The sequence below is a fragment of the Chenopodium album genome, chromosome 18 (assembly GCF_948465745.1).
Source record: "Chenopodium album chromosome 18, dcCheAlbu1.1, whole genome shotgun sequence".
NCBI lineage: Eukaryota > Viridiplantae > Streptophyta > Magnoliopsida > Caryophyllales > Amaranthaceae > Chenopodium > Chenopodium album.
In genome coordinates this window covers 3266535-3289003 of record NC_137851.1, presented here as the reverse complement: position 1 = coordinate 3289003, position 22469 = coordinate 3266535, and the positions used below count along the sequence as shown (strand labels likewise).

Sequence of the window (22469 nt, the reverse complement as noted above, 5' to 3'; positions counted from 1 at the left end):
AGTAAAGAAAGAGAAAATAAAAGGCCATATTAAAATAAAATAAAATAAAAAAAAAGAGAGAGAGCGATTAAAGGGATGAAGAGAGAAATGGAAAAATAAAAAAAAAAAACATCTGATAAGGATAAGCATGATTTTTCAACCATCTATCAAAAAAACAAAGCATGATTTTCAACCCATTCTACGTAGTAAAAACAAAATAAGGCTGAGTAGATGACAGCAAAAAATGACAAGTTCATCATCCACTAAATGCAAAAAATGACAGCAACCAATGTAAACCGATTCAACATAATATTTCACACACCTAGCTCAAAAGAGAAGCAAAAATCTAAAAAATCAATCATATGCTCCAATGGAAGGGATAATGAAGCAGAGCAAGCTGGGTCGTAGATTACTACTGTTTCCTACACCATTTCCCGGTCATCAATATCCTATGTTACATCTAGCAACCCTCCTACACTCCAAAGGCTTCTCCATCACCATTATCCAGACTCCTTATAATCCTATAAATCCTACTTATTTCCCACACTTCACCTTCCGTTCCTTTTACAACAGCTTGCTTGAGTCATATTCTAAGTTCCCTCCGTCTGACCCTTCCACAATCTTATCTGTCATGGATGATTGCTCGGAACTGTTCCAGGATTGCTAGTCTCAAATTTTGCAAGAGACTAGTGCTGCTACAGGCAAAGAGCCTATTGCTGCCTTAATACAGATCCTGTGTGGAAATTTGCTGTGTCTGTTGCTGCTAGCTTTAACCTACCTAGGATGGTGCTGAGGACTGGTAGCCTGTCATCTTTACTCGTTTTCAGTTCCCTGCCTTGCTTACGAGAAAAAGGCTATTTCCCTCCCCAAGGTAACTTCAAAACTTGATTTCTGTTTCATAAGATATTGTCCAGCCAGAAAGACAAACTTGGTGGGATTTATCTAGGAAAGACAGTAAAAAGAGCATTTTGCCACACACCTGAATTTATACTCAGTTTATTGGTGTACTCCAAAAGGTTAACACCTGAATTAGACACAAAATCTATTGTACAGTCAAAGGTAGCGCGTGTGTGTTACCTGCTCCTACACATTTCATGTGTCATGTACTCATGTATATGGCTACATGAAGACGCCTAAGGCATGTGTTCGGCACACTCCACCCTTGTTACACACTTTATTATGGTGTTATTTTATATACTAATATAGACCAAAGTCTTTGAAGATATACGTATAACAGCATACACAAACACAAAATGTCTTATACAGAATCACTACTAGCTCCATATTTGAATAATTTCTTATGAGTCATAGAGTCACTGTTCAGCAGCAAATGAGTAGTAAGTCAGATGATGTCCTGATTTTGAATACAAATGTTATGTCTACATAAATGCAGGACGGAATTAAAGAAAACCCAAGCTCCCAATAGGATTTGGGCAATTAAAATCAACGGAAATCAAAAACATGAATCAACAGTGTTAAGAAAGACAACCTTCAAGTTTATAGGCAGATATTAGCATAGCTGCTTTACAACCCATTAAGATACTGTGTGTGTTGAAGTTGTTTTACACCTTTACTTGAGGTTATTAAAACTTCGGGTCTTTATATTTCTGCAAAAATCCTTGACCCCTCTGTTTTTCTCTCCCGCATTTCAGATCATAAACTAAACGAACCACTGCCAGAGCTTCCTCCTTTGAAAGTCAGGGATCTTCCTTTAGAATGGCTACATAATGAAAGAATTGAAGCTCTAGTCCAAGAAACCAAGATTTCCCAAGGTGTTATAGGCAATACCTTTGAGGAACTGGAAGATTAGTCAATAGCTCGAGTTCACCAAATCCTTTCCATTCCCATCTTTCCTATAGGCCCCTTACACAAACACTCCCCAACTTATGATACCAACTATTGGGCACAAGACCAAACTTCCATCGGTTGGCTGGATAAGCAACCACCCAAGTCTGTACTGTATGTGAGTTTTGGGAGTGTTGCAGCTATGAGTAAAGCTGAATTTCTTGAGCTAGCCTGGGGACTGCTCGACAGCATGGTGCCTTTCCTATGGGTTATCCGCCCCGGATTGATCCAAGGTTCAAAAGCCAATAATGACTCATTGCCAGAAAGTTACCTTGAAATGGTAGGTGAGAGAGGGCATGTTATCAAATGGGCACCTCAATTAGAGGTTTTATCCCACCCATCTGTTAGAGGGTTTTGGACTCACAATGGATGGAACTCAACTTTAGAGAGTATTTGTGAAGGAGTGCCAATGCTTTGCCAGCCTATCTTAAGTGACCAGAATATGAACGCGAGGCATGTTAGTGATGGTTGGAGGATAGGATTGAAGTTGGAAAAGGGAGTAAAAAGAGAAGAAATATCAAGGTCAATAAGAAAACTAATGCTGGAAGAAGGGGAAGAGATGAGGAACAGGATCACAGCTTTCCAGCAGAAGGCAACTCTTTGTGTCAAGGAAGGTGGTTCTTCATATATATCTTTAGAGAGGCTTACCAGCTATCTGCTATCATTTTGATTCACTTATTCATCATCATTGAATGTTGTTATTACTAAATAAACTGAGAAGAGTTTTACTTTTAATCTTTTGTAGCCCAAAATTTGACATAATCAGCAAAAGACCAATGGAGCAGTTGCTCCATGAATGCCGTGTTGTATGAAATTCAGTAATGCACAATGCTCAACACGGACATTACATGCATGACACCTTTTTGATATGGTTCTTTTCCAATGAAATTCAGATAGGCATAGTTTCAACTTTCAAGGCAATATGATACATACCTTATACAGCACAAAAAAGACAATGCTATCAAGGTTTTACTTTTCCCTAATTGGGCCCTGCTAAGAAAGAAAGGCATGATCCTATATAAAACTCATTACAGAGAACTAGAGAAGCCTTTAACTAATGTCTTAAATATCAAACAAATTTCTGAGAGAGAGAACTATAGAGAAGCAGCAAAGTAAGATGAGGGTACGGGAGCTCCTATTTTGCACTTTTATTTCAAGGCCATATAACACAAATGTTCCACCAAGCAACTATTCTCCATTCAAAACGCTTCTCAACCACCGTCATCCAAACAAGCTTCAAATCTCGACTCTATCCAATTCGCGTGTTTCCCCTTTCACTTTCTAAATGATGGCTCCTTGATAATGTCATATCTGATCCAAGAAAGCAGTCTTAACTGCCCTTAACACAAACTACATAGAACCACTGCTTGTCCTGCCACCAGGAGCTCATCACTGGCCTCATCATGGACACTACGTAGTCGTTGGCTAATGGCTAGTTCTGTTGCCAGAAGCTTAAGCCTTCCAAGGATCGTGTTGGGATGTGCTAGCATGTCTACTGTCTACCTTTTATGTTTATTATTCCTTAATAACTCTCCTCAAACAGGCTTACTATCCTCTCCTAGGTACTAACTTCAACATCTTCGCTTCTCCAAATTTGCTTAGAAGACTCTAAATCAATACTAACATCCTGAATTTCTTTTATCAATTTGAAACTAAGTATAATAATACAGAGTGGATTTCAGTAATCAGCACAAAGTATGATTTAACCCTTAGGTAAACATTGCGTGTGACTCAGACATCAATGTTTGACACACCAAGTCTCTACTTTAACCACAATATTTAGACTACATCAATCATATAACGACTACTCCTTTTATGCACCCGAGAGCATGATGCGCATCATAACGTGATCACATAATATTAAGCAAGTAAGCAATTTTTTTATAATTTCATGATAATTAGAAACTCATAATTTATAAGCATAACAAAACCTAATGTAATTACCGAATGCCACTTTTAGAGAGGCAAATCCAATTATCAATCAAATAAACATTAAGATAGTGAATTTTAAGCAAACATAAACAATGAATTTAAGAATTAAACCAAAAGTTGAGTGGAAATGAAACTAACCTAAACAATCCAGGAAAGCCTTGACATAATTTTCCTCCAGAAGTGTCGTTCCGCCCGATAAGAGCACCACCACCGCGCCACCGTGGGAGGAGGCGGCGTCGTTTCGGGATGGAAGAAGTAGAACGTCGAAGAAGGAGGATTTGGTTTTTTTTTAGGAAATACTCCGTATTATCTGAGACATTATATATTGTACTATGTACTCCGTATTTGTTTTTATGTAATACGAGTATTGTAGAAAGATAATTTTTTTTTTTTTTTTTTTTTTTTTTTTATTTAAGAGAAAAGTAGAAAGATATGATTATTTGAGTTCTTTATTATCTTCTTATTTGTGTTTTACACGGTCTCTTATGTAAAACTTTTGACCATTAAAAACTCTAATTTCGTATTAGAAAAATTTATGAATTTTAATATTATGAAACTACAAATTTTAATAAATTTATCAGTATCACATATAATTTTTTTTTTCCTTATATATTAATTATAAACTATAGCCAAAGTTTTATGAGTTTGACCACAAGAAATAGTAAAAAAATAGAGATAAAGGAAAGAAGAACATCGGGGGAGTGGGGAGTATCAAACATTCAAACTGGTCAGGATATGGTGATACACTTCCTTCTTTTTTTGTTTTTTCGATCGATGCATTTTTTACTTTAAAACTATTAACACATTTTCCTTTAACCGTTTTTGTGTTTAAAACATAATGATATACAGCCACGATATATCTTCAAAATATTTGCTTTTTATAATTTTTGATTATCGATAATTAAAAATGTTAATAGTTGAATATGTGCATTAACAAACATGATTAAAGAAACGTGTCATCTAAAAAGAAGAAGAAGAAAAAAAAAAAAAAAAGATAGTACTCGTGTCATTAAGAATGCAAATGGGTAGCCTAGTATTGTATTGTTTTAGTTTTCAAAACATTGGTTTCTCAGTCTTTAATTCTAATCTCTAACCATAAACCATAAATTTCTTCAATTATGATTAAGTGTAAGTTTAATCTGAAAATTTACATTGAGGAGATTTAAACGATACCTTACATGCTATTTTATATATATACATAGAATATTAATCATAAATTCATAATCTACAATCAAATACTTTTTTATTTTGAGCACGTCAATACAATTTGGTGTTAGTATGACACATACAAAGTATTTTTTCATTGACTAAGGGCAATACGCCATAGTAATGATAGGTTTATGTAGAGATTTACCTTTTTAGAAGTTTGTGTTCAAAACCTCTTATTGTTGTTGGGAGTTTTAAAAAGAAGAGGCTTGTATTTCCTTTCAAATGTTTTGCAAGTTTTTAAGTGTTTTACTTAGGCGCACTTTTGTTGTGAAGAATTTAATGAATTACTATAGATAGCGGGCTACATAAATTTTTGAACATGTTTATCTATTGTGATAGTAATAGGTTCGTTGAGTGAGGGGTTTGTATGATGATGATGTAGCAACTAACAAGTGAACAAAACGAGTATGAGACACGTCGCTTAAATTTTATTAAAAAGGCGCAAAAGTTACTTCTTCTATTTTATAATAATCACAACATTTTAATCGACACACATGCCAAATGCCAATATACAACTTTAACCATTAATATTTGTAATTATAAATATACGTTAAAACTAGTCGATTAATATCTTACATGACAACCTATGTTTTTTCTATACTAGGGTTTCCTACGCGCGCGATGCGCGCGATAAAGTTAGCTCTTGCATAGAAGTTGAATTAGCGAGTAGTTACACCTTTGGTTTGGGTGGTAGATCTGGTAGTTTAAATACGTACTATATGGTTATGTGCCTATATAGTGGTTTTGTAGAAATATGAAAAAGCCACCAAAATCTTAAATGATAATTATGTTTTAAAACCCTCAAAAGTTTGACAGTGTTATTTCAAAATTATTATTAAATAATATTTAATTGATTTGCATCCCTTCATATCTTAATCTAGTTTAGAACTCTTAATTGATTTGCATGATTCAATAATACTTAACGTATTTTTCTTCAAACAAATTTTTTGTGAGCTTGGTCATACGGAGTAATAATATGTGAAATGTTCGTTACGTTGTAGTTTAAAACTTAATAATGTAAGTTCAATGTTCTACGACCATCTAATATCTATATCTAATAATAAAGCAATAACCACTTAGTTATATTTTTCCTCTTAAATTCTCTCCATATTTAATACATTTTTTTTTTCTATCATCGATTTCCTTCGATTTTAGGATTTTAAAGTTATTTATACCTCTTGATAACATCTACTCAAATATCATTATTTAATATGAATGTCATTTAAATTCCACGTTGTTTATGTGCGTACCATCAAATAATGTACAATTAAAAAGCTAATAAACAATAACAATATTTGTAATAATTAAAGGACAACAAAATTGTAAATAAGAAGAGCAACCACGAAGGAGTAAAAATAAATCATCTCGTGGTAATAAACAAAGTCTTCGTACATACAATTTTTTTTTCCTTTTTAAATAACAATAATAACATATGAAGTACAAAACATTATAATTTTTTTATTTAAAAAAAGGCATTACAAGTTTTTGTTAAAAAAAACTTTGTATTAATTGATGGTATGTTTAATGAAAAAAAAAAACCTAATTAAATATATTAATAAGAGTAAACATATTAATGAGGGTAAAAAAGTAAATATACATTTTTGTACACAATTTTGTACATATTAATGAGTTATTTTCTACTTTTTATAAGGTAGGGAGGTAGGGATATTGATAAAAATATAGTAGTGTGAAAACTTATGTTTTTTTTTTTATATAAATACTCCATAGTGCAAAATTTAAAATGTTGCAATTATTTACAAAACAAAAGGAGTAATACAGAGTATGTAGACCAAAAAATGTTTTATACGAGAGCAATTTCCATAGATAATGCTAAAATAAAAAAATAATTCCATATATATGTCAGTTTTAAAACTATTTCCCGTGATACAGTACACATAGGCTTAGTGAAGGTTTGTAAAATCCGAGGTTATAAAGAACCGCTAATACCATTAGCGGTTCTTAATTTAAAGAACCTTTAACCATTACAGGTTCTTCAAGTAGAACCGTTAATGGTATTAGAGATTCTTCAAATAGAAGCGCTAATACCATTAGAGGTTCTATTTAAAGAACCAATAACCATTACAGGTTCTTCAAATAGAACCGCTAAAAAGAACCTCTAATACCATTAGCGATTCTAATTTGTGTATAACCACAATCTTTATTAGCGGTTTATTACTAGCAAAAAAGAACCAAAAACCTGAGCTTACGTGGACGTATGTCGAGAAATATTTTTTACAACAACGTATACACATAATTATTTTTTATTTTAGCAATATCTACGGAAATCGCTATTTATACGATGTAGGCGGCAAACAGAAATATTTTTGGATTTACGGATATTTCCCAATAATTTTTTATTTTTTTTATCAAAGAGCCCTAATCTAGCACTCTCTACCTCATCTATCTTCCAGTTCCTGCGAGTTTGCTATCATGCCTTCGAAGAAGACGACATACTTGCAGTAACTCATTCATCAATCCTCCGCTCCTTGTTCCTGCGATATTTTCGATCTCCTCTAAGAGATTAATAGGTATGAATTCCCTCTCGTTGTTCTTCTTTACTAATTGTTCGGTTTGATTAGATTCTGAAATATCGAAATCTTTTGTTTTTTCTTGCCTTATTATTTTGGAATTTCGAGGTTTATTTTATACTTCTTGCATGTTTCGATTCGCCAAGTTTCTTTTATTTCACTCGATTGCATTAATTCGATTTGGATGGTCGTATTTCTGGATTTTAGGGTTTATGTAATCTTGGGTTTCTTAATTTTTATTTTTTTTGGATTGAAGCTGTTTACTCTCGAAATGTTACTTGCCATCGTTTTGATTTAATTTTATTTTCTGGTTAATGTTTGTCTAATTGTCTTCCGTGAGTGGCTTACTCATGTGTTACAATTTTCACCCAATTTCTTAGGAATATGGTTTATTGGGATTAAATTTAGGTTAAAGGGATAGTGAAGAATCATGGAGATGTGCAACTGTATAGAATTTGCGATATCTAATTTGTTAATCAATCCCTTGGGAATTGCGATCCGGAAAAAAGCGATTGGTTTGAGCTAAGCTGATGTAATAAACACTAGGATGTAAACCTGTGAATTGCATTCTCGCACCTAATATTAAACAGTGAATGAACACTAGGATGCTTTGTGTTAAGGGTGGCTGTAGTTGGAAGAGTATCTTTGTGAGGTATTATTAGTCTGAGAATGGAAAGAAAAGCAGCAAGGCCGTTCTATATCCTTGGAATATGTGGATATCATAGAAAATATGTGCCTTTCTGCGTGTACATGTTACTAAAAGTTACCCAATGTTGTTTATATAGTTCTTTTTTTCTTAAATGTCATTTCTCATATCTTAAAACGAGTAAAAGTGTAAAGTTTCTTATTTTATGGGTTATTATTGATGCAGATCCTCAGTACAGCGGTTTAACCTTCTGATACTTAGCCTCTAATGCCCTGGAGATTCTGTGGTTTATTGCATCAGTTTGAGTTTTCTGTTACTGTGTGTTGAGAGAAAGGGTGTTGCAATATGATGGGCACATTATCAATATTACCACTTCCAGCTCCTCCAGAAGATGGGGATCTTGGCCCAACCCCACTTGCTCAGTTGCCTCCTGACGATGAGATGAAAGAAGCAGAAGATCAAAACAAAGCTAGCAAAGCAAGTTCAGTGGCAACGCATACAAGAACCATTGGAATTATCCATCCCCCACCGGATATTAGAAACATTGTTGATAAGACATCTCAATTCGTGGCAAAGAATGGGCCCGAGTTTGAGAAGAGGATTATCGCCAGTAATGCAGGGAATGTGAAATTTAATTTTCTTAATGCTTCAGATCCTTACCATGCTTATTATCAACATCGGTTGTCGGAGTTCAGAGCACAAAATCAATCTTCAGGTCAACAACTGCTTTCCCAGCCTGGTGATTCGATGGCCTCGGAGGCTGAGTCTGGTGTCCTTGCTGATGGTGTGGCTACTGCAGATGAGAAGCCTGATCCTTCTGCGCAATTCAGACCTGTTCGTAAGGTACTTGAGCCTCCAGAAGCTGAACAATATACTGTAAGGCTGCCAGAGGGAATTACAGGGGAGGAATTGGATATTATTAAGCTTACTGCACAATTTGTTGCTCGAAACGGAAAATCCTTTTTGACAGGTCTTACTAGTCGAGAGATGAACAACCCCCAATTCCATTTTTTGAAGCCTACACACAGCATGTTTATGTTTTTCACTGCCCTTGCTGATGCCTATTCTAAGGTTCTGATGCCTCCAAAAGGCTTGACTGAAAAGCTAAGGAAGAGTATTGCTGACCGGACAACAGTCCTTGAGCGGTGTTTGCATAGGCTTGAATGGGAAAAGTCGCAGGAGCAAGCTAGGCAGAAAGCTGAAGATGAAATTGAGCAAGAAAGAATTCAAATGGCTATGATTGATTGGCATGATTTTGTTGTGGTTGAATCAATTGACTTTGCAGATGATGAAGATGAGGCACTGCCTATGCCAATGACTCTTGAAGAAGTTATAAGGAGAAGCAAGGTTTCAGCGAAGGATGGGGATGAAGAGGAAATTGTTGAGCCAGGAAAGGAAGTAGCGATGGAAATGGATGAGGAAGAGATGCAGCTTCTTCAAGAGGGTATGACGGGTGCTACCCTTGAAGAAAATGGTGAGGAAAAGAAGGATGAGGTTAAGGCTGCTATGGATGAAGATGATCCTCCAATGAGAATTGTGAAGAACTGGAAGCGACCTGAAGAGAGAATTGCTGCTGAAAGAGACCCAACAAAGTATGTGGTTTCTCCAATTACCGGTGAACTGATTACCATAAGTGAGATGTCAGAACATATGAGGATTTCTCTAATTGATCCGAAATACAAGGAGCAAAAGGAGAGGATGTTTGCCAAGATTCGAGAGACAACCCTTGCTCATGATGATGAAATTTCCAGAAACATTGTGGGACTTGCTCGTACTCGTCCAGATATATTTGGTACTACAGAAGAAGAAGTATCTAATGCCGTCAAAGCTGAGATAGAGAAGAAAAAGGATGAGCTGCCTAAGCAAGTCATATGGGATGGTCATACAGGGAGCATTGGTCGCACTGCAAATCAGGCTATGTCGCAGAGTATGGGTGGTGAGGATCAAAGTGAGATCAGTTACAATGATGGGAGGTCTCTCCCTGGTCCAGCTGCTCCCCCTCCACCGAGACCCGGTGTCCCTATGCTTCGTCCACTTCCTCCCCCAGCTAATCTATCTGTGAACATGCCTCGTGTACCAACCAGCAATATTCAGTATTCTACTCCAACCTCTGGTGGGCTTATGGCACCACCCCCACCTCGTCCTATGTACACTTTAAGCCAAATGGGTCCTCCTCCGCCACCTCCTATGCAAATGCCTCCTGGACAGCAGCATATGATGATGAATCGCCCACCAATGCCTCCAGCTGGGTCCATGAACCAACCTGGTATGCCAGTGCCTCCTGCACCTGGATCTCAATTTACACCGCTTGGTGTTCACCGGCCCTTTACACCTGTTCCACAACATGGTATGCCTGCTCCACCAATGCCTCAAGGAATGCCGCCTCCACCCCCACCTCCAGAGGAAGCTCCTCCTCCACTTCCTGAGGAACCAGAGCCCAAGAGACAGAAGTTGGATGACTCTGCATTGATTCCAGAAGAACAGTTCCTTGCTCAACATCCGGTATGTTTTCTTTTTCCCTGTCCAAATTCTGTCTTTGCTCAAAAATTTGCCTGTCTGTCTGTCAAATGCTTTGTCACAAAATCTGCAAATTTACTACTGTCTAAAGCTCTTTCTGTCATAGTATTATGCTTTTTTTTGGAGCTGCTTCTCTTATTTTGGTGAGGCTCTATGGCATGTTTTATAGCATATTTCTTTAGTTGGTAATACTGGCCTGTGATGTCTTGTTTTAAAGGACAGCAAAATATTTAAGCAGTGTGAACAGGACTCATAAGCATTATTGTAGTTATATACTAGTTACATGAAATTATATTCTATATCTCTGAACATGATTAAAAAAAAAAAAAACCTTTAATAGCATATATATAGAGAGAGATATTGAAGTTGTAGCTAAGTGTTGTTCTTCTAATCTAAGTAAAATAAAAGTGCTCTTTTATTAAAAAAACGTTAATTTCGGTTTCCTCCACATTCCAAAACCTTTTCTTGTCATAATCAAGGGAAGGGTTGCTAAATTGTTCCCTTTGTGTGTGTGTGTGTGTTTTTTTACACTGTGTGTGTGTGTGTGTTTTAGAGGTAATTTTCCTACATCTTTGTTTAATACATAGGTGATACATGGTGACATCAAGAATTACAAATAATATTCCAGTGTGATATTGTGAAACTCTTAAGCCTAGTGTGATAATGTGAAACTCATTGAGCTGCTTTATGATTTGGATGGATTTGTGTATTGCTGGGTATTCAATTGTGGCATATTCTAGGCTTCTGCCAACTATAGTATTCTGGCACATAATAAGAACTTTAAAAGAGGGAATAATTTTAGCCTCAAGCATCATGGCAGTGAATCTGTGTCATTGCTGGTATGTCCACTATAGGATATAGGCAGTGAGTAGGCTGCCAGTGTCTGGGTCGCTACAAGTGTAGATATGTGTATATTGTGCTTTGTTCTTTTTGTTCTGGGTTAGGTATTAATTATTATATACTTCATTCTATATAATGGCAACACTTAAGACTTTCATGCTTTGATAACTCACAATTGAACCATTAATATCTTTACTTTAATTAGTAAAAAATTTAAAATGTTGATATTTGAAATCATGCATTGACACAAATTCAGTGGCATTTTACACTTAACATTTGGTTTTGTATATTTGAGTAATCTTGTCAAAGTGGGGTATTTTAATTTCCAAAATTACAAGTGTTGCAATTTTAAAACAATGTAAACCTGATTACTGCTCATAACCTCATTTTGATGTACCTTTTTTCTTTTCATCCTCACCTTTGGATGTATGCAATCTAGACCCAATTATTGCAGGGTGTCTGTTCTTGGCAGACATAATCAAGCTGCCATCTTCATTAATTAAGAAGCAGAGCATAGTCTGAGCTAAATCCTTAACCCCACCTGAATTACATGAGATAGAGCTAATTGTTGCTTTTGAATGTTTTTTCTCTTCAGGGACCTGTCAGGATCAACATATCTGTTCCCAATGTTGATGAAGGGAACCTCAAGGGACAAGTTTTGGAAATCGTCATGTCCTTGAATGAAACCGTTGGCAGTCTGAAAGAAAAAGTATCTGGGGAAATTCAACTTCCAGCGAACAAACAGAAATTGAGTGGGAAGGCCGGTTTTCTCAAGGATAATCTCAAACTTGCTTATTACAATATTGGAGATGGAGAGACCTTGACTCTTTCTTTGAGGGAGCGTGGTGGCAGGAAGAGATGAACAAATTACCTAGAGAACCCAACGAAAGACCCTTGTTGGAGTACTACTTCCTAAGAATTTTTCTATATAATCCTGTTCGGTCCATGAATATTTCTTTTGAGATGATATCTTGAATTTTTTGAGCCCATGTATCTTAAGTTGAGCCTTGCAACTTCTTTATCGTTGTTACTAATCTGATTCTATTTGCCTTTGCAGCTCATCAGTTCTGCTCACAAGTAGTCATGTCATGATTCTGATACTAACTTTTCTTCGAGTATAGTTGACCTCAGTAACCATAATTTGTTGTTTTAGTCTGTAATTGGATATCTGATTATTTTATCTTGGTAGTGCTGATATTTTTGGAGCACTTTTTTTTGGTGGTAGGGAAGAATACTCTTTATTCTGGGCAAGGTTCCTCCTATTATGTTGGCAGATCTCCCAGGTACCTTTCGTGGTGCGTGTTATACTGCTGCACGGCTTCTTCTCAAGTGTATTGCTTTTTCTGGGACTCTCAACTAACAATTAAAGTGCTTTAGGTCATTTTTCTATTCATGTTAAATGAACAGGAAAACTTATACTCCGTAGAAACCTATAAAGCTTGCTTGATTAGACAACTGAATGAAATGTAGTGGAGTGATTGATGCTTTTCCGTTTACCTTTGAACAGTGAAGCTACCTTTCTCAAAAGGGTTTGCAGAGTGGCATCTGAAGTCCTTCGGGCTCTTGTTATGATACCAGATGCAGGTAGGAGAGAGGGTTTTATCGCATTTTGTTTAACCATAAGTAGAATTAAGTCGTTTAGCAAGCCCTGAAATTTGGCTTTCTTTTGCAGTATGGGCTGGTTTACTGACTGCTCTTCTTGGAATGTAAAGGTTGATCTGAGATTGATCGGAATACTCTAGTTTTTTTTTTTAATCTTATTCTAGTTTGATAATATTATAAATTAAAGGTTGGTCCTGGAAAACTTGAGTAAAAATAAATGAAAAATATGACTTGTCTTCCCCTTGATTTTCTGCTGTACATGTAATTTTGTTTAGCAAGTATTCTCTTGTTTTCTTGCTTTATTCAAATGTCTGATAATCAATTCTTCCCTATTATTCTCGTATGTTGAGAAATGAACAACTGTAATTTAACTATGTTAATGCCAGACTGTTGTTTTCGGTGAAGCATCTGTGATGGTGTTCTCGAGCAATTTATGTGTAATTGTGATTCTCCCTCCAAAGAGACTATACAGAAGGACTTGACTAGTTTAGGACTGAATCAAATAGTCATGAATATTTTCTTGGCCTTTTATGGGTGCTTTCTTTAGAGAATTCCATTTGAGATTTTGCGAGGAAGTGATCGATTTGGGAAAGTTGATGACTTGATGTTGGTTTATGGTCGTGTGCTTCCTCTATAGAGGTTTTAGAATTTGCTGAATTGCCCATGTATGTTGTTGGTCAAATTAAGTAATTTGATGAATTATCTACGGAGTACTACTTTGTAAACTTGAAATGACTTATCTGATCACCAAGAGATGGATTGTGCACTTTTCATCCAACGAGGAATGGATTGAGTTTACCTGAGTCTTGACACACTTTCCATTAAGCGATGTTAACCTTAATTATAGATTCTTGTACGTGTCGTGCTTTAGCAACAAATGTTGGTAGACTGGTAGTTATTCAATCCGCCCAGAAATTGTAGTCATATAGGGAACTTGTTGGGCTCTTCCCTCACCCGGTCACCCCCTCACCCATCATTACTGAAAATAAAGTTCCGATAGTAATTTCACTAGCAAAGAGTTAATCAAGTTTGTCTACATACACACGAGCCCCTTCTTATTTCAATGGCCACGGCCAAATGACTACCATTGTTCAACCCACTGTTTCAAACCTTATACGGAAACCATCTCCTTTGCTGCATTTGAAGCACCTAAAAGTAGAAGTTGGTGTCTTTCTTCTGGTCAGCAATGGAAGTATTTGTCCTTACTATTGTGAAAGAAAGCAAGGCCTGCCTTTGCCCAACAAGAGGAATTGATTCTAAGTCCAAGCGTCACATGCCAGCTGACGTGGTCACCTATATGCAACATATGTTTCTCAATCACTAGATAGCCTGGTGTCTTAGAGTAAACATTGAGCAGTGATGTTTAAAGGCCTACTTTACGACGATCCCAGCTGTTTCAGTGTGGAGTATGAGGAAGATGATGCATAAGCGACGGAGATAGGCAGATAGCACAAGTAGAGCAAAAACCAAAAAGTCCCACATTGGGTAAAGATAGAAGGTATTAGCTGGAGAGGAGGTTTATAATCAGAAAGTTGTAATTGTTTTAAGTATGATCCTTCAGGCAGTTAATGGGATATGATGAGTGGTCATTTTCGCATACTTTATTGCGAATTGGGTGTTCGCCCCAAGCCTTATATACGACAATATGGGCACCCCAATTTTATACCATCTGATCCCTACTACTAATAATTTTTGAAAGAAATTCATCAACCAAAATTTTCAATTTTTATTTTTTTAGGGTATTCCGTTTTTTTTTTTTTTTAATTTATTTTTAAATATTAGTTTTTTATTTTTTTATAAACGGATAATATCAGCTTGTTGACCTTGTTTCCTTCACTTTCACTTTAATATTTCCTTATATAAGGTGAAGAGGTTAAACCCTTGTAATTTGACTACCAATTTAACATTTATTTTATGAAGTAGTTTACAGTTAATATAAAAGTGGATGGTGGTGTTTTGGATAATTAGAAAAATCAAAAGATCTTCAAAGTCTTAAATGGAGAAATGAAGAAGCTTCAACAAAGAGTACAAAAGTCATATCTGTCGGATTAACCATGCTATTTTTTCCTCATTTTTCTTAGGGTTTTTGTTTTCGTTGCCAGAAAGACAACGGTGAAAATGGTGGTACATGAGAGAAGAAAGCTCGAGTTGCTTTAATGGTATAGTGAGAGTTATAATTGAAAATGGTGTAAAGAGGAGGAAGAAAAAGGAGAAAAATGGAGTTGGTCACGTACTCAATTCTTCAATATGCCACAATTACCCACTTAATTCTTCAACATGCCACATCATCCACATAACCAACAATACTCCGTGTTGTTTCAACTAAATTAAAAGAAAAAAATGGACAACAAAAGTTTAAACGCTCAACCTCTTAGAAGAAAGATTTTTGTTTAACCATCTAAGCTAATTGCCACTTATGCCCCAATCTTGCACGCAAATAAACTAATACTATAATACAAAAGTACTGAAAACACACACTCCATTATTAAATGCCTTTTAAAGGATTAGCAGTTGCACAATTACAAAAGTAGCAAATTGAGAACAGCGTTCGGACCATTCACTAGTTGTTATTCAAAATGAGTAAACTGGGCAATTTTTCAATATTAATGGTCAAAACTCAAAAGTAAGGGCCTGTTCTCATACGATTATTTTTAGTTCAGTTCAATTTAGCTTTAATAAGTTCAGTTCAACTCCTAATTTCCTTCTCTTATAAAATATTCATTTCAGTTCAGTTCTAATAAGTTCAGTTCAGTTCAGCTCTAATAAGTTCAGTTCAGCTCATTTCAGTCAATGAAAATAGACCCTAATTGTTGATGATTGTACAAAGTTGGAAAAAAGAAAAATCTTTCTAAAACGATTGTGTGATTTAAAAAAAAAAAAAAAAAAAAAAAAATACCACGAAAAAATTTACACCCTCTCAAAACTGAAATACAATCCCCAAAAAACAATAATCGAAAAACAAACTACTCCGGAGTCCGTAGTACATGACTTTGCCCCTGATTTCACCCTCTCTTACAAATCCAGCCACCACAGACTGCCGTTGGTATCGCCGTACTACAATCTTGCTCCGGTAACACTGAATTTCATCCCTACTCTCCTTTTCCTCTTCATTTTTATATAATTCAATTGTAACCCTAATTCTTTTGCTCTTCCATTTCATTGAATTTCAGCCATAATCGTTAGTGATTCGTCTTATCTCCCGCCATTGAAGGTTTTCGCTTAAGTTTTCTACAGGTCCTTACTTTAATTCTTCTCAATTTTGCTTATTTTGTCATTTGTTTGTATTTTTTGTGGGTTTGCTGCAAATTTGTGTATTTTTTTTAGGGTTTTTTTTTGTTTGTTTGTTTGTTTGTTTGTTTGTTTGTTTGCGTTTTACAATGCTTAATTTTAGTGATCTAAGCTTTAATGCTGTCTCATTTCTTTCTTTTCAGTACTAAATTGTTCTTAATTGGAGTATTTTTTTGGTTAATTACTTATGATGATTGACTTGTATCTGACTAAATTTCTAGGAAATTGACAAATTTGTCAAAAGTTTTGCTATAACCTTGATTACATTGCTTAGATGCGCGCCGCATAGTGTAATTGCGGATGCTGAAATTCAATTTGCTGTAAAGTAATGTAAATAGTATAATGATTGGAGGGGAATTTGAGTCTAAGCATATTATCTGAACATACTCCAGATCCTAAAGATGAATTTAATGTGACTTTTGATTACTGCCATTTTTTGTAGCCATGAACTATCCTTGGACTGATTTTCTGGCTTTATATTTCTGATTGACAATGTAAGTAAATAAAGATTAAAGCTTGAATATTGATTGTAAATTGCAAAAGGTTTATAAGAAAGGTCTATCCAAAGTATACAAAAGCTCAAGGCGCATTGAAGCGAGAGGGGTTTTGCAGCGCCTAGGTGCGCCTCTTTGAAGTGAGGCGCACTGTATGGCCAGTTAAAAAAAATTGGCTGAAGTTTGGTTCAGGTGCGCCTAACCAAAATCACCTCGCCTAGACCATATTAAGCGCATACCCCTCATTGCCTTGCGCTTCAGCACCACTTTTTAATACACTGGGTCTATCACTCTCTAACAATGGCTTGAGGCCATAATTCTCTAAGGTTTCCCTTCAATACAAATTTCTGCCTACTATTTCCTTTCCCTCCTCCCTTTGTTTATACTAATACTAAAGACTAGTAGACTACTAACCTAATAATACTATAATACCAATATTGCCCCAGTTAGTGTCTATTACAGGTTCATTAGATGTAATTAGTACTCTTTGTTTGGTTTAGCCACCAGAACAGAATAATAATGAATTAGTTTAGAAAGATGTTGCAAAGTGTAAAAGTATGCATATGATTGTGGCTTTGGCATATCAGGTATGCCAATGTAGGGCTGGTGTATTGTTTATGCCATTTAGGGCTTCAGTAAACTTAGATGATATTTCATCAAAAGTTGACCTTTTCTTTACTCTTTAAAAGAATGAGGTTTCAAAAGGCGTGCCTGGCACAGGGCAGAGTCGGGTGCAACAGCTGGTGCCCTAGCTCTGCCAAGCGCTAAGACCCACAAAAGGTGCATGCCTATGCGTTTTTTTTTTTTTTTTACCCTAGACTGCTTTTTGCGCCTTTGCACCTTATGTTGTATGGTGTCAATAGCTAATGTGTATTAAAATTTTATTAACAAAATCATCATCTAACTTCACAACGGTTAGATTAAATTTTATACTAGAGGAGAAAGGAATCCTGTATCCCCCAATTCCATTAGAAGAACCCTAGCTATCGATCACATGACCCTTCCACCTTTTCTTCATAATTTTTTTTTTCTAGACTTATTTAATTGAATTTTTTTCTCTTACATAAATAAAGTGTGCTTCACCTACAAAAGGTGCTCAATACCCTTTCTTCTTGCGCCTATGCTCCAAGTACTTTTGTGCCTTGGTATGCCTGATCCCTTTTAAAACTGAAGGTTGATAAAGTTGCAGGGTTGCTTATATCACTGCACTTATTTGGGTGTTTAATGCTCTTATAATTCTTTTTAATGCTTTTGTTTTAATGGCTGAGCTTTGTTTTCAACTGTTGTTGTTTCTTTCTATGATGCAATGATAGATTATGTGTCTTCTTTCGACATTATTATCTTCAAATACATTGTATTATTTGTGGGACTAAAAAATGTTATTGTGAAAGTTCAATTATGCATTAATGATCCTGTGTCAAAGTGATGATGATAATTTTGACCAGCTGTGGCTTTGTTTTAATTCACTCCAAAAATTTCAACCCTGCACCCCCTTGTTTTTGCTGGGATCAATTCTCTTTGATTAGGTGTCATTGAATGCAGAGGAGCTTTGTTATTATCTTCTGATTTCTGAGGATTATTGTTATCATTCCTTCGTGCTACTACTGTTGCTTTTAAGTTCACATCCTCTTGTTTGCTTGTAGTTTTAATTTTGGTTTTGATTTCTTCTAAAATTTCAATCTTAGGTTAATGGCAAAATTAAAAAAGAGAAGACTTGCTGAAGTAGCTTCAAGACAAGCTGCTGAAGTAGCTTCAAGACAAGCTGCTGAAGTAGCTTCAGGACAAGCTGCTGAAGTACAAGCTGCTGAAGTAGCATCAAGACAAGCTGCTGAAGTAGCATCAGGACAAGCTGCTGAAGTAGCATCAGGACAAGGTGTTGAAATGACGTCAGAACAAATTGCTGAAGTAACGTCAGGACAAGTTGAAATAGCGTCAAACTCAGACTCAGCTTCTGACTCAGACTCTGATCATGAGAATACAAGGGGTCGTACTGTACTTGCAGCGGTAAGGAAGGTCATTCAGAAAGGAGAGAAAATTCGCTTGGAATGGAATGCAGCAAAAATTCCTTGTGGGGATCACCGACCCATTTTTGCCACATTAATTGGTGTAATTGTACGTGAGCAAGTTAGCATCACCTATGAGGAGTGGTCCCATGTCCCAGCAGAAGTCCTGAATGAAGTGTATGATGACATTACGGTGAGCATATAGTTTTACCTTAGATATTTTTTATTTTTTGTACGCACCAGTAATGCATGTGTCTTGCAGAAAGGATTCATTGTTTTGCCTGATCGAAGAAAATGGATTTTAAGGCGAGCTGCTGAGCGATGGAGAGCTTTTAAAGCTAGATTGGTGAAGAAGTACCTGTACAAAAGGTCTGGAATGATAAGAAAGAAGGTGCCATCAAAATATTCCTTTATATCTCAAAATGATTGGGAAAAGTTCACTGCATATTGTACCAGTGATAAGTTTAAGGTATTATTCCATATATTCTGTATAATATTTGTCTTTTAAATATATTGTTTCATATGTGATTAAAGTTGAATTAAATCACATGAAAAGGAATTGAGTGAAAGGAACCGAGAAAAGGCAAATATGAAGACGTCAAGGTACCGAGGGGGGCGAAAAGGGTACCAGCATTTTGAACAAGAGATTGTAAGTTTGATTGATTTGTTTGATTGGAACTATTTGGATTTTAACTGTTACACCTGATTAACTTGTGTAATGTTAGGCCAAAGAATTCGAAGCACAGGGGATCCACATTGATAAGGTGCCTCGACATTTGACTTGGCTTAAAGCTCATGAAAATAAAGCAGATCAAACCTATGCACCCGGTGATATGGAAATCGCTGAAGCAATTGTAAGATCCTGCAACTTGCAAATTCTCAAAAACATTTACCATTTGCTAACTTGATTTGGTTATTCATTATTTTATGTTAGAAAACCCTAGATGCCCAAGCTAAAAAAGGTGATTTGTCTGCTACGGGCCGAGATGATATTCTAGCAAAAGTATTGAAGAAGCCTGAGCATGGTGGTTGTGTTAGGGGTGTTGGATCAGGCATCTCGAATAAGGAGTATTTTGGGTTTGCTGGGAGACCAAAAGTTGGTCAAATGCTGGATCAAATTCAAGCATTGCAATCTCAAGTGACAAGAATGGCAAACATGCAAAATTTTATGATGGCTTATTTCATGGCATGTAACCAACCGGCTATCATGCAGCCCAACCCAGAGCAAATGAGACAGCTCATGGCTGGTGGATCTGGGTTTGGCTTTGGCCAATCTAATGGTAACAATAGCCAATCTGGCCAATTTGGTGGTTTGGGCGGGCAATTTGGTGGATCAAGTGGTCCATGGGGTGGCTTTGGTCAGCTTAACCCATTTGGGAATGGTGGCCCATTCGGGAGTGGTGGCCCATTTGGGAATGGTTTTCCATTTGGGAATGGTGGCCCATTTGGAAGTGGTGGCCCATTTGGGAATGGTGGCCCATTTGGGAATGGTGGCCCATTCTCTGGTAATGGGCAAAATGTGCCTGATCCCTCGGTTTCTTCTGATCCTCAGGCCCTCCATTGTGAGCCACTGGTTTCTTCTGAGCCTCAGGCCCGCCTCCATTTTGAGCTTGAGAAAAGCTGTGTCCCTGAGTCCCAGACAGTTGCAAAAAAAGGCCGAACATTAAGAACAAGAAGAAAAAAAGCTAGTATCTTAGCCCTTCATTGGTGACCAGACTTTTCACGAGGTACACATTCTAATATTCGTTGTCCATAACAAATTTTTACATTTTTATTTGTAAATTTTGCATTTTGTTTCCTTCTAATTTCTTTTTCTTTCAACTATTTTTTGCAAACTTTTCTTCCATAAGCGTATCTTATTTACTCTATTTTGTAAAGTTTTCTCAAACCTTAAACCATATATTTTTTAGGACCAAGGTTTTGTTGTTGTTGTTGTTGATTATGTTGAATATTGTTTCTTTGATGACGTGTGTGTATCTCAATGATTGGGAGCGATTCTCAAATTTTTTTTAGGACTAAGGCTAGTGTTTTTTTTTTTTTTTTTTTTTTTTTTTTTTTTTTTGTGGGAAGTAAATAGTTAAGTACTCCATAGGATTTATGAGCGCATATCATGTTCCACCAAGGTGTTAATCCCTTGAGTTCATACTAACTAAATCAGAACAACTATTAGTAATTCATCTTGCCACTGCATGGGATAAACCAAGGCTAGTAGGAAAGCTTGAATAAGACCAATTAGACAAATGGAAATGGCAGGGGCAGGGGGGAGGGATAGTGTTGATGAGCTTGGCATTAGGGAAATATGAATTGATGGAGGGGCTTGGTTATAGCAGGTTAATTTCCCACGTGCTAATTTTAACAATCATCAGTATTATGCTATGCATTTCGGTTACTGAATTAATCTTATAATTTTGCTTATTTGTTAAGCACTTTGGTTATTTTTTAAATCTTTTATTAAATATTTTTCTCTAAATGTAATGTAGATTGTGGAAACTCAACCCAGTCACCCCACCTTTCAACTGCAGTTGCTGACAAGGTTCAGGGATTTGTTGGTTTAGAACAAACAAGCTGAACATCTTTTTCATTATTTTGGGTACTTAATTTGTAATATTGTTTTTTTTTTTTAAAGAAATATTATGGACTTTGGGTTCGTAGATCATTTTGAATTGGTGGGAATGGATATTAGCTGTGTGATGAATGCAAGAATTGTGGTTCAGAGTATTGCGATTTTTGTTGGTTTGGGTAGATGAATTTGGCGTGCATTTGTGGTCATTGATCATAGGAGTAAAAAACAATTAGATGTATGATAAAAATTAAGGGCAGAGGGTGTATTCTAGCTCTTTAACTATATTAGGGAGTGAGCAAGACAGAGAGAGAGCCAGGCAGCCGGTCCAAAACCGGACCGGATCCGAAAGGGTCCTGGACTCTGGACTGGATTAACAATTTTTACAGGACCAGAGAGTCAGAGATCAGACTGGATTAATTTCGCACCAAAACGGTGCGGTCTAATTTTATATTGTTGGACGTGATTTACATTTTTTTTTTAAAAGAAAACCAGTAACTCACAAATATCCATTTTACCATGATTATCTAATTAAATCTAAAAATTGTACTATATGTAGAATCCAAAACCAACAAAGTTCGAACAAATAAGAAGTGAGCAAATATTTGAACTTTTGACTGTTTCAAAATCAAAAACGAAATACTACCTTCGGATTGTATTATATGCAACTTTGGAATTTTTTATATTTTACAAATAATATCCCAAAATTGAATATAATACAATCCGGAGGTAGTACTTTTTAAAATTTGAACATTAATATTTATTAGAAAAAATTGGTAAAAATAATCCTAACTTTAAGCTATTTTAAATGATCTCAACTTAGGCTAATTTGAACTTTGAGGGTTATATGCTTTTGTTAGTCCCAAGTCCCGACTAGTCATTTGCTCCAACCCCTTTTTTTTTTTTTTTTTTTTTTTTTTAAAGATTAGAAGGGAACGAGACCGACCACTCTCTTAGCCTTCCAGTCTCCCACCCCCTAAAAAGAATGCGTTGATGTCTTAACTGCTCTCTTAGGTTTAGACTCTT

The 22469-nt window shown here is 36.0% G+C and overlaps 2 protein-coding genes, 1 non-coding gene and 1 pseudogene across 6 annotated transcripts; all 4 read left to right on the top strand.

Moving 5' to 3' along the window:
* On the top strand, nucleotides 1-2691 carry LOC145591181 (UDP-glycosyltransferase 76F1-like; annotated as a pseudogene). The gene is made up of 2 exons (XR_014102259.1): nucleotides 1-850; nucleotides 1632-2691. The product of XR_014102259.1 is annotated as a UDP-glycosyltransferase 76F1-like (transcript).
* A 4613-nt stretch (nucleotides 2692-7304) lies between these two features.
* Nucleotides 7305-13337, top strand: LOC145591180 (putative splicing factor 3A subunit 1). 3 transcript variants are annotated; one of them, XM_081647580.1, is made up of 5 exons: nucleotides 7305-7493; nucleotides 8365-10641; nucleotides 12092-12779; nucleotides 13004-13080; nucleotides 13169-13337. In XM_081647580.1, exons 2-3 carry the CDS (start codon nucleotides 8485-8487, stop codon nucleotides 12356-12358), a joined length of 2424 nt encoding a protein of 807 aa, XP_081503706.1. In that variant the 5' UTR covers nucleotides 7305-7493; nucleotides 8365-8484; the 3' UTR covers nucleotides 12359-12779; nucleotides 13004-13080; nucleotides 13169-13337. The 3 variants fall into 3 exon arrangements, with proteins under 3 accessions (XP_081503706.1, XP_081503704.1, XP_081503705.1); XM_081647578.1 differs by having other exon boundaries at nucleotides 12092-12791; XM_081647579.1 differs by having other exon boundaries at nucleotides 12092-12873.
* A 1331-nt stretch (nucleotides 13338-14668) lies between these two features.
* LOC145593352 (small nucleolar RNA Z279/snoR105/snoR108) lies at nucleotides 14669-14775 on the top strand. The gene has a single exon (XR_014102695.1). It is a non-coding gene; the product is annotated as a small nucleolar RNA Z279/snoR105/snoR108 (small nucleolar RNA).
* A 1160-nt stretch (nucleotides 14776-15935) lies between these two features.
* LOC145591179 (uncharacterized) lies at nucleotides 15936-21586 on the top strand. The gene is made up of 8 exons (XM_081647577.1): nucleotides 15936-16168; nucleotides 16269-16332; nucleotides 18566-19076; nucleotides 19146-19352; nucleotides 19440-19532; nucleotides 19609-19737; nucleotides 19818-20610; nucleotides 21364-21586. Exons 3-7 carry the CDS (start codon nucleotides 18570-18572, stop codon nucleotides 20592-20594), a joined length of 1713 nt encoding a protein of 570 aa, XP_081503703.1. The 5' UTR covers nucleotides 15936-16168; nucleotides 16269-16332; nucleotides 18566-18569; the 3' UTR covers nucleotides 20595-20610; nucleotides 21364-21586.
* Nucleotides 21587-22469: the final 883 nt, after the last annotated feature.

Bases quoted from the DNA above. Each gene is read 5' to 3' on its own strand.
- LOC145591180 (XM_081647580.1), top strand. From the start codon at position 8,485: ATGATGGGCACATTATCAATATTACCACTTCCAGCTCCTCCAGAAGAT. The intron at 10,642-12,091 runs GTATGTTTTCTT...TTTTCTCTTCAG, and splicing joins AGTTCCTTGCTCAACATCCG to GGACCTGTCAGGATCAACAT.
- LOC145591179 (XM_081647577.1), top strand. From the start codon at position 18,570: ATGGCAAAATTAAAAAAGAGAAGACTTGCTGAAGTAGCTTCAAGACAA. The intron at 19,077-19,145 runs GTGAGCATATAG...TGTGTCTTGCAG, and splicing joins AAGTGTATGATGACATTACG to AAAGGATTCATTGTTTTGCC. The intron at 19,533-19,608 runs GTAAGTTTGATT...GTGTAATGTTAG, and splicing joins AGCATTTTGAACAAGAGATT to GCCAAAGAATTCGAAGCACA.